Source organism: Setaria italica, chromosome VII (genome assembly GCF_000263155.2).
Source record: "Setaria italica strain Yugu1 chromosome VII, Setaria_italica_v2.0, whole genome shotgun sequence".
Lineage (NCBI taxonomy): Eukaryota > Viridiplantae > Streptophyta > Magnoliopsida > Poales > Poaceae > Setaria > Setaria italica.
Genome location: NC_028456.1, coordinates 20,643,281 through 20,654,942, shown reverse-complemented (window position 1 = coordinate 20,654,942; position 11,662 = coordinate 20,643,281). Strand labels below are relative to the sequence as shown.

At 50.7% G+C, this 11,662-nt stretch overlaps 2 protein-coding genes and 2 pseudogenes across 2 annotated transcripts; 3 read left to right on the top strand and 1 right to left on the bottom strand.

Moving 5' to 3' along the window:
* The first annotated feature begins 426 nt into the window (after positions 1–426).
* On the top strand, positions 427–1,209 carry LOC101773327 (probable calcium-binding protein CML25/26). The gene has a single exon (XM_022827905.1). The coding sequence runs from the start codon at positions 554–556 to the stop codon at positions 1,037–1,039; it is 486 nt and encodes a 161-aa protein (XP_022683640.1). The 5' UTR covers positions 427–553; the 3' UTR covers positions 1,040–1,209.
* A 1,041-nt stretch (positions 1,210–2,250) lies between these two features.
* LOC101776966 (uncharacterized protein C57A10.07) lies at positions 2,251–5,001 on the top strand. Its single transcript, XM_004975618.3, has 4 exons — positions 2,251–2,586; positions 2,676–3,441; positions 4,024–4,148; positions 4,309–5,001. Exons 2-4 carry the CDS (start codon positions 2,862–2,864, stop codon positions 4,627–4,629), a joined length of 1,026 nt encoding a protein of 341 aa, XP_004975675.1. The 5' UTR covers positions 2,251–2,586; positions 2,676–2,861; the 3' UTR covers positions 4,630–5,001.
* A 223-nt stretch (positions 5,002–5,224) lies between these two features.
* LOC101772915 lies at positions 5,225–7,809 on the top strand (annotated as a pseudogene).
* A 504-nt stretch (positions 7,810–8,313) lies between these two features.
* The window catches only part of LOC101772509, a 6,000-nt pseudogene continuing 2,651 nt past the window's right edge, over positions 8,314–11,662 (bottom strand).

Sequence of the window (11,662 nt, the reverse complement as noted above, 5' to 3'; positions counted from 1 at the left end):
GCCCACCTCTTATAATTAATTTCTTTTCTTCTTTAGTCAAACAAGGGCTGAAGGGCATACGGCTGCGAGAACCTTCGATTTGACATCTCTCTCCCTCTATGGGCCTGTTTGGCTCACTAGTGTTAAAGTTTAACACCCGTCACATCGGATGTTTAAATGCTAATTAGGAGTATTAAACATAGGCTAATTATAAAACTAATTGCACAGATGGAGTGTAATTCGCGAGACGAATCTATTAAGCCTAATTAGTACATGATTTGATAATGTGGTGCTACAGTAACCATTTGCTAATGATGGATTAATTAGGCTTAATAGATTCGTCTCGCGAATTAGCATAGGGTTCTGCAATTAGTTTTATAATTAGCTCATATTTAGTTCTCCTAATTAGCAGGTCTCAAACCAACAGCATAAGCTAGCCAGGTAGCCAACACGCACCAACCAAACCACCTACCTACGTAGCACAAACTAGCCTGGCCACTAGCCAAAATCGTTCAGCCGCGTCCAGAGTCTGGCCTCCAGCTGCTTATCATCGTTGGCCGATCGATCGAGGCCAATGGCTGCTGCGGCGGCGGCGGCGTTGTTCGACGCCCTGGACAAGGACGGCGACGGCAAGGTGTCGGCGTCCGAGCTGCGCGGCTGCATGGCGGCGGCGCTCGGCGAGGAGGAGGCCGCGGCCGTCGTCGCGGCGGCGGACGCGGACGGCGACGGCCTGCTGAGCCGCGACGAGTTCCTCGGGCTGGCCCGCGAGGCGGCGGAGGCCGACGACGGCGACGAGGACTGCAGGCGGCGGTGCCTGAGGGCGGCGTTCGGGATGTACGCGGACGACGCGGCGGCGGCGGAGGCGGCCGAGGGCGGCCGGGAGCTGTACATCACGCCGGCGAGCCTGCAGCGGATGCTCGGCCGGCTGATGGTGGGGTCGCAGCAGCAGCAGGTGGCATTGGACGAGTGCAGGGCCATGATCTGCAGGTTCGACCTCGACGGCGACGGCGTGCTCTCCTTCGAGGAGTTCAGAGTCATGATGCATGACGGCCTCATGTGACACGATCCACGTTCTTGTTAATTACCACCTTCGCTCACAGTTGCATATATATAATTCTTTTTTTGTGAATTTTGGCTTTACTTTTAAAGATTTATATAAAAACGTGGATAATTCGTGTAAATTTGCATTGACTTCGACTACTATCATGCAAAATAAATTGATAGTTCATAGTTGTGTTTCGAATACTACTGACACGTCTAAAATTTTTTAGTTACGAGCAGGTACTGTGTACTAGACCATCCGCAACCAATATCTTGAATTTCATTTAACCCGCGTAGCATTTCCTTATTTGAAATATAATACTATTATTATATGTGCAATATATCATAGTCAAGATTATTAAAGGCGCGGTGACCCTTCGCCTAGAGCTTTATTTTAGGGCACCCTCGCCACCTATAGCTTAGGCACACCTAGATTGACCTAGGCATTTCCTAGGCATTATCATACATATACATATACATATACATATACATATACATATACATATACATATCATAAAAGAAAAGATAATAGAAGACATCATTGGACCTAGAGTTGAATAGAAAGGCATGTTAGAGCAGCTAAGTTCAAGTTTGAACATCACCACTTGTCCATACCCTCCCTCCCACCTTATCCATTCGTGGCTCACCTGTTGCACGCCATCCCCGCCACCTCCTCCGCCGCCGCCACCCCACCGCTCCACGGTCCCAACCTCCTCATTAGCCGCCGCCGCATGACATCCCTACCTCCCCTGCCTCCTCCCCGGTGATCCAATAACCATGCTAAGTTGCATAGTAACTGAGTGGTTAGGGTAAACACTAATTTCTAGGCTTTTTTCTAATAATTAAATCTTCTGATCATTTAGTTTGAACTCATTTCAATTTGTCGTGTCTTAAATGTGGCATTGCACATTTGCACTATCTTGTTCACTGCATCAGTTATTTTCTACGGATAAACTAAACATTATGCTAAAATGGCAAAAGTTCACAATGAATTTCTCTTTTGATCCATGCCATGTTCCAAGTTAGAATCTTTTGTCCAGTGTATACTTATGTTTGTGCCAAACATTCCATGTTAGAATGTTTTGGCCAACGTATACTTAAGTTTGTGCCAGATGATAAATCGATAGCTTTTACTTGTGGCGTAATTCCAGATACAGTTGGATTATTAGAGCTTAGAACAGTTTTTTTTTAAAACTTCTGTATAACCTCCAAAATGTCAAGGGCCTCCTCGTGACTCGTGAGAGGCGAGACATGGTCCAGCCAGACCAAGTCAGCTGTGTCTGTGAACCCCGGTTTCGCTCCCCTGCGTCGACCCCGGCCGGAGCGCGCGCAGAGCGGCAGAGGAGACAGCGGAAGCCCGAGCAACGCCGGCGTCCGCCCCTCCCATTAGTGCCGCCCGGCCACGCCACGCCCCCATCCTGCTACCTGCTGGCCCGCGTCGCCACCCCTCCCGCCAGATTCTCCTGCTGCATCTCCTCCCTCGGCGCCGCCTGCTATCCATTCGCCTCGGCAGATCCGGCCCGGCGCGCGACTGCTCACCGATTTGTTCCCGGCGGCACCTCAAAGGTGGGATCTCTACTTCCATGATCATTGGAGCAGCCTCTCGATTTGGTCTGCAATCGCGCTAACTGGCGCCCCATTTTTCATCTCCGCAGGCTGCCTCCCGGGATCGGTTACTCGCGTGGCTCGCACGACACCCGCGGATCTTGATTTGGTACCAAACAGCATCATACCTGCATCTTCTCGAGCCCAAGCTTTGGATCTGGGCTTCTTCTCAGTTCACCGAAGGACAGCTTGATGCGCTGCCCGCGTGATACCGAGAGGCCGAGTTCTTGAGCGCGATGAGCAGCAGCCAGGGATTCGGTCCGGGGAGCCCCAAGTCCTTCCGCTACCCCAGAGGCGTCGACTTCGACCTCGAGTCCGGGGTCTCCCGCAAGGGCCGCAAGCCCAAGAACCCGCACCTCGAGGCCTCGATCGTGATGAGGATCCGCTACTTCTACGAGGCGCACCCCGTGGCCGTCGCCCTCATCTTGCTGTCCTTCGGCCTCAGCGTCCTGATCCTCCTCTCCGTGTACGAGACCCGGTTCAGGACGATGAGGAGCGGCGGCGCGTGGTCGAGTGAGGTTGGGGAGTATCCGTTCCCGAACCTCCGGAACCTCGTCATGGTGGCCGGGCATTCGATTTACACGAGCGCCAGCTGCGGGAAGACTGACCGTGAGGATTCCTGGTTTTTGGAGCCGTACCAGAAGCACCCTGGTCAGGCGGCCACGTTCTTGGCGCATATCAAGGAGGGCGTGGACATTGCTGCGAGGGACGAGGGCGCGCTGCTGTTGTTCAGCGGTGGCGAGACGAGGAAGGATGCCGGGCCGAGGAGTGAGGCGCAGAGCTATTGGGCGATTGCGGAGTCCAAAGGCTGGTTTGGTGAGTTTTGATCTATTTGGTCATTTCTTCTTTCATGTGCTTTGGTAAGATCGGTGGCATTATATATGTTTGAAAATGTTTAGTCTGAGTCTTCAATTGGTAATCATATCACCCTTAACTTAGAGCCTGTCAAGGTCCAATGGTCTATTTGGCCATGATGTGAAATTACTTCTGACCAGTGAGCACTGAGTTGCTCTAATCAAATGCCATGCTTGTGTTAGTGCAGCATATTTGTTGAAGCATGAATTGATTTTGGAGTTGAGAGTGTAGAGTTAAAATGATGATTTTAAGCCTCATATTTTCTATTGGATGCCATTGCTTAGTACTGCATGAAAAGTTGAATTGTCTGTTTATGTGGAGAAGTATAATGCATGGATTTATTATTTCAAAAAATAATGCATGGATTTATATCTGAGCATGGATAGTCAGAATATGAACAAGCTAATGCTCCCTGAAATTGATACATTTTACTTTCTCATCTGTCACCTTAGTGTATTATTAGCACCCTTTTGTTCGTGCCCCCAAGTTTGAGTTTCCAGCTATCCTTTGTAAGATTCTCATAGTTTCTATGTATCTGCACAGGGAATGATGAGAGTGTAAGGAGCCGGGCACTCACTGAGGAGCATGCCCGAGATAGTTTTGAAAACCTCCTGTTTAGTGTCTGCCGTTTCAGAGAACTCACTGGAAGATACCCACAAAACATAACTGTAAGCTTCTATTCTTATTAAACCAGTCTTGCAAAAACCTTTTCACCTTCGTGCTTAGCAGTAATAGGAGATGATTTTTCCTTGTGAACTTCAATCCAAACTCTCTGAGTTCTGATGGATGCTATTCACTAATCAACACTTCTAAACATTCATTGCTTAGGTCGTAAGCTATGATTTCAAGGAGGAACGGTTTGCGCAATTGCACAGAACAGCGCTTGGATTCCCAGAAGGAAGATTTTTCTTCACAGGTACCCCAGCAACGCCTGCTGCAAGGGAGGCTGCTCTGAAAGGTGAAGCCGCTGTGAGGGCTCAGTTCCTGGAAGATCCCTATGGATGCCTAGGCTCTCTCCACGTGAAGAGGCTCAAGAGGGACCCATTTCACCGGACCATCCCATACCCTGATGGCTGCCCGGAGTTGAAGGGTCTGTTCTCCTATTGCGGCCCGGTGCCTTTCTCCGGGCACCTCCCATGGACTGAATAGTTGCATGAATCTTTTTGGATCAGACTCCTGCCACCGCACAATTCCAACATTCTTCACCCTGTTACGAACTGAACTGATGTCTGACGGGGAAGAGAAGATTTTACACTAGTGAGAATTGTTTTCGCAAAATAGAAGCATGAAACATGATCAATATATAGATTTTTTTCCTCTTTTTTTCTTCTTCCTTTCCTGCCTGTGCTCCCCTTCCCCTCCCCTGGTGACTTGAGGCACCACTGAAACTTTGAAAGTGTTTGCACACGTGTTATGTAGAAAGAACTCTCCTTGCAGCCGAACCTGCGCCTGTGATGTGATAACCTGGATATCCTATGAACAGTCGTACTAATTGATTGATGTCCTGCTGTTTTTGCGCTACTGATCCTCCATGTACATGAATGCATCCATGTCAGTGCAGCCTGATACTACTGATTCTCGATACCCTCATGTCAGTGCAGTTCGATTTGGAAAATCGCGAACCAAAGTCAGAGAGGGGATCAGCCCAAACTTGAATGCCAGCATATGGTAGGTAGATGGACGGCTACGGATGAATGCCGAACCGGTACGCGGGAAACAAAGCTAACTCCGACGAACTGATGAAATGGCTCCCTCGTCGCTTGGCTGCGTTTTCTTTTCGCACTTCAGATGCTGGAAACGATTTGTGCGGTCCGGGAAGACGACGCTCGCGCTGGCTCAGGCCTACGATTCCCAGGGAATCAACGAGAGCTCCGTTAAGGACATGCAGTTCGAGAGCCTGGCCACGTCGATGCAGTCCCCTGCGGTTCTTCAGGCCGCGAGGGCGCTGCTGGAGCGGTTGGAGAGACGCCTCGTGATCTCCCACTCGGCAGCTTCGTCGTCGGTGGAGAACGTCGACCACCTCCTGAAACACGTCAATCCCCCTCCACGGAGGAAGGCACCTCGTACCACGAAGGGAGCGACGAAAAGATCACCGGCGGCCGCAAGTTCAGGCACGGCCACGAGCAGATACTCGCTGAGGGTCGTGCTCTCCGCGTACATGATCGTGGCCCATCCGGGCGCCGTCCTCAGCGGGCGAGGCGACGGGGAGGCGGAGCTCATGGAGTCGGCGGCGATCTTCGTCAGGGAGCTCGAGCTCCTGACGAGGATGATACTCGAGGGGCCAGCTGGTCAGGGGAGGTTCGGGGCTCAGCTTGCCGATTTCGACAGGGCGTGGTGCTCCTACCTCTACCGCTTCGTGGTGTGGAAGGTGAAGGACGCGAGGGTCCTGGAGGAGGAGCTCGTCACGGCGGCGTGCAAGCTCGAGCTGTCGATGCTGCAGGCGTGCAAGGTCACCGCGGACGGGAAGGCACCGGGCGATCTCACCCACGACATGCAGGCGATCCGGCAGCAGGTGGTCGACGACCAGGAGCTCCTCCGCGGGAAGGTCCGGCAGCTGAGCGGCGGCGCCGGCGTCGAGCGGATGGAGACGGCGATTTCTGACGCGAGGTCCAAGTTCTTTGAATCGAAGAAGGTAGCGACGCCTGTCGCCAACGTGTCGGCCCCTCCGAGCATCGATTCGTCGTCGTCGGCAGGCAGTACATCGCCGGCGAAGCAGGTGACGGAGAATGAGAAGATGGTCAATGAAATGCTCCATCAGGACGTCAGTGACGGTTTCGGTGGCTGGACTAATACTGCAGAGAAGGATTTCAATAAGAGATTGAAAGAAACCATGGTGAACGCGTACTGGGATAAGGTCACCGACTCTAGGAGAGGAGACAAACCGGATTACAGTCAGTTGATCAGCCTAGTAAAGGAAGTGAGGGATCTGTTGCACGAACTGGCTCCTCCCAAGCAGTTGAAGGAGGAAATTGTTGAGAAAATCGACCTCGAAATCCTGTCTCAGGTACTTGGTTCAGGCTCCCAGGACCAGGACGCGCAATACTTGGGGCAGATCTTGCAGTACTCGCTCGACACGGTCCGGAAGCTCTCTGCCGCTGCGAAGGAGGATGAGATGAAGAAGAGCCACGACAAGTTACTGAGCGAGCTGGCTGCGAGTTCTGAGGTTGGCGACAATGGCGTCAGCTCATTTGTCATCGCCGTGGTCAAGGGCCTGCGTTTCGTCGTCGAAGAAATAATGGAGCTGCAGGCAGAAGTGACCAGGGCGCGTATCCAGATGGCGATGCAACCGATCGTGAGCGGCTCCGCTGGCGTGGAGTACCTGCACAAGGCTTTCGCCGATCGCTACGGGCTTCCTGCCGATGCACCAGCTTCTCTACCCCTGACCCTGAAATGAATCTCGGCGTCGAAGAGCGTCGTGGAAGATGAATGGAGTGAGCATGTTGGGTCTCTCTCGACTTTGCCATCAGCAGGACAGGCCCCTGCCATTGTTCCGGTTCTCCGAGCTGGCCATGGAGCTCCGGTTGGGCAACCGTCTCCTTCACCTGCGGCATCAGGCGATTCTGGTCAACCGGAGTGCAAGTGTGAGAAGCTTGACAAGCTGATAAGGATCGGCCTGCTGCAAATTGTCAGTGGCATAGAGGGCTGCAAAGTGCAGACAACTCCTGAGATCTTCCAGATCAATCAGCAGAGGCTGAGGGCCGTGCAGAGCCAATTCCAAAAAGTGATCGGGATTTCTACGAGGTAAACTATCTCATCGTCTGATTGATTCCAATCTAGTTCGCCAGAAAGATTAAATAAATTCTTTTTGTGTGGTATGCTAACTTTGATCCAAATTGTGTTGTTTCTGCAGCATGCTGATCCTGCGTCAAGTTCTGACGGCTGAAAAGTCGAAGGCCACTCCAGCAGAAGTTGAAAACTCCGTAGCAGAACTCTTCAAGGATCTCGTGAAGATGCTTGACAGCTCCCCTGACGCCGGCACCGGAGAGATCGTGGAGGCGATGATCCGTGCATCGGCCTCCGTCGGCTCGCCGTCGGAGGAGAGGATCCAGACCCGGAGGCAGGTGATCGGCCGGGTGTTCGTCAAGAGCGTCCAGCCCGACGACGCCGTCTTCAAGAATGGTCTCCCGGGCCGTCCACCGCGCCTTCCGCGGCGTCGTCCTGGGTGGCGGCGGCGCCAAGGGCAAGAAGCTGGCAGACGCTGCGTTGCGCCGCGTCGGCGCCGCGAAGCTCGTCGACGGGGTGGTGAAGGCTGCCGAGGTGGTGATCAAGGTGGCCACGGTGTCGGAGAAGGTCCATGGCCCGTGGTACACAGCTCTGATGTCAATGTGAACGGTTTTGTTTTTTTTATAGTTGTTCGTCACTAGGAAGTTCAGGATGTGAAGAGTTCTGGTGAGCCGGGCGAAAATGGATGCCCTTGCACCAGAGTTTAGTCAGGATTCGAAGGATGCTAAATTGCATCTGTCGATGTAAAATTGTGACACTGTTCTTTTGATATTAGTACTGATTACTGAATAATGAAAATAATCGCTGAAATTTCGTTGAAATATACTTTCAACATTCCTTTTAAAGTTTTAGCTATCTGCATGTACTTTGTATCTTGCAGACTTGCACAAGTTCAAGGCAAACACTGAACTCCCTATTTTTTTTACCCTTTCTTTTTTTGCAGAGGCAGACATTGACCTACGCAATTGTTAGATTTAATTCAAGAAAATCATTTAAAAACACTCTAATAACGTCCTGGTATGGACAGTAAAAATCATGCTTGGGGTGATTTAAACTAGCTAATCGTTGTGGAAATCAAGCCTCCTGACCCACATGATTTAAATATGGCCCCTACTCGTCCGCCGCTCCGAAAGGCGGAGGCACCTGCAGCGGCTGGAGAAGCACGGCGTTGGCCGCGCGCATCATCTCCTTGGGCGAGGCGTAGCCGTCCTCCTCCATGTAGAAGAGGTGCAGCACCTTGCACATGCTCCAGAACAGCATCCTGCACGGCCGGGGAACCTCACCGCCCTCGCTGATCACCAGCCTCAGGAGCTCCCTCCTCGAGGCCTCGACGGTTCTCCTCAGCTCCCCCTCCGCCTCCTCGACGGAGGACGCCGACGAGGCGCCGCCGGCGTAGCGGAGGCCGGCGAGCAGCAGGACGCCGTTGACGCCTCCTTCGCCGCTCTCCTTGGCGCACGTCCGCAGGTCGTTGAGGAGGCGGCCGCAGACGCTGACGCGCCTCAGCATCTCGCCGTACTCCGGGGCCCTCGCCGCGCGCTCCGGCAGCTCCGGCCCGACGAGGTACAGCGACGGGGGCACGATGGGGCCCAGCGGGAACGACGGCTCCCCGGCCGCCATGTACTCCTCCATTAACGACGGCGCGCGCCCGCTCATCCTCCACTCCGCCTCGGCCATCCCGGCCTTGTTGGTAAACGGCCTGGGAGGAACGGAACCCGTCAGCAGCCAGAGCTACGATCTCTTCATCTGCACGAGGAGGCAGGCTGACCCGACGACGCATGGAAATTAAGGTTTGGAAGACTCGATCATCAGGCGGTTACTGCGGGAGCAGGGATTGCTTAAAAATCTCTGTCGACCAAGGAGAGGGCACGTCGTGTTACCAGTACGCTGATTTCAGCATCTGGAAGCGCTCCATCTTGAAATGCTCGATGTTCCTCCTGTGCTCTAGCCGCTCCAAGGTGGCGTACCAGGGGAATTCAAGCGCATGCTCCACCTGAAAACGCACAGCAATTTCACCTCTCAAGGGAATTCAAGCGCATTGTATATATAGGTGGAGCTGTTGCCTACAAGGTGTTGTAATGCACCTCTGAAGGGTCTACTGACAGCTTCTTGCCGGAGCAGAGCTGTTGCCTCAGGTGACTTTTTTTTATTTTGGCTCTTTTTGCGAAAAAATTTCACAAATAGACCCCTGGTGAAACTAATTCCGAAAATAGACCCTTAGCTTGGCGCCAAGATCCCCCACACGCGCCTCCGACGTGGCGCCGGCCCCCTGACGTGGCGCCGAGGCTTGGCGCCAAGATCTATGGCGCCAAGCCTTGGCGCCAAGTGGCATCAAGGCTCGGCGCCAGCCTCCCTGGCGCCAAGCCTCCCTACATATACCGCCACCCTTCTTCCTGCCCGAGAGTTCCTCCTCATTCTTCTCCACTCTCTCGGGTTTTTACTCTCCCTACCTCGCCCTAGACTACGAATCAACATTGTAGCTTAGGAAACTCTCATTTGATCCGTGGATCTTGAAGAGCAAGGTATACTCTCTCCCTCGTACCTTTTTTTCTCGTACCTTTTTTTCACATCGATTTGCTATATATTTGTTGCATTTTTGAACTTAGGGTTTCATGCAAATGTAGGATGCCGAGGCGTGGAAAAGCTAAGAAACTAAGGTAATCTCAGCGCACGTAGTTATGTTATATGCTCATTGTTGTGGATCAAATGAAAAAACCTTAATTGTAGGTTTATTGTTAAGTGCGTTTGATTCATAGAACGAAATAAACTAAATTGTAGTTATGGCGCCAAGAAGACCGGAAATGCGTTTGATCCATTGCCTCTGCCTAGTGGTGTTCCAGTGCCGATGTGCTTTTGCGGCGATCCTTGCAAGGTAGCCAAGTCCGATGAACATGCCACGTATAGGCAGAGGTATTGGATGTGTTCCAACTTTGCGTTTGAACCTACACTTCGTCAGCGCCGCATTAACATGTTGGTAAGGAATTGTTGTTGTCTTATAATTATTGTCCAAAATTTTTTTGTTTTATAACAATTGCATTTGTTGTAGACCCATCCACCGCTATGTGATTTTGAGCAGTGGATCGACACTGAGATCAATCCTGAAGACAAGGAGTTTTTGGAGTATATGATGCGCTGGGATGCAGAGAGGAAGGAGGTGTACGAGAAGAGGCTCATAGAGGAGGCTGCGGAAAAGGAGCACAAGGAAGAGGAGGAAAGGAGGCGGGTTGCTGCGAACAGGGAGGAGAGAGAGAAGAAGCTTGAGCGGGCACGCCGAGCGAAAGCAGCGGTTGAGGAGAATCCCGATGCCTTAAGGAAGGGAAAGTGGCCTCGTAGCACTCGGTAGCCATATTTAGGTTCTAGTTCTATGGTTTATTTATGAACAATATTTTCTACTGTGAGACTTTTATTATGTTGTCATGTAATAATGCACTTTAAGTATGGACACGCAATTTGTAGACGACCTATGTTTATTTTGTGATGTAATGCATTTCGAAGTCGTAGTATAGTGAAATTTCCACAGAAAATAAAAATGGTACTTGTTAGCGAAATTTCGGCAGAATTTTCCCTACTTTTTGATGCAATCCATACAAAATTACGAGATGAATAGTGAACATAAATACAAACATACAAGCATATGACACATTCATAATAGAATCCACGATAGTTCAGAATGAAAGTCCATATATACAAATAGTCCATATAATACAAAGTTCGCAATAAGAACCGTCACTGCCTCCTAGTCTTACCCTTACCCTTGTGACCAAGGGCGTCGGTGCCTGGAGTGTAAGGAGAACGTGGACGACGTAGTCTAGTGCCTACAACCTGTGTAGGCTGAGTCAAGGGAGCCTCCTGGAGCTGAGACGGGCCAAGCTCCTCGGCCCTCTGCTCATCGTCGTCGTACTCCTCCCGAGCCCTGGCAAGCAACTCACTAAACGAGGGTTTCTCATCAAATATGGCAACCTCTCACTGCATGCTAACAAACTTAACACATCCATATTCATCCCTGTCCACGGTGCCTCCGTGATATATGCTCACTACGTTCTCCATCTAGTATATCAATATAACGACGCACAATTCATTTAGTCCATAATAAATCAAACATTCTAAGTCTAGTATGAAATCAGATAGTATCAATTGACTACTAACTACTAAATACAACTAACTAACTATGTCACCTATATTAACTAGCTATGTCACCTAATATTAACTATGTCACCTAATATGTACATATGTCCTTAACTATACAGCTACTTAACTAAATATCGTAATAACTAGTTTACTATGTAAAAACCTACCAAATTATATTAGTTTTCATATCTAACAATTCTATCTATCTGTCAATTTATCTATCTACCTATTTTATCTAACAATTCTACCTAACTATTCTAATTTATCAATATAACTATTTTATCTAAACCTATCTATCTAAATTATACTACAACTAATTACCTTCGGTCGTGGT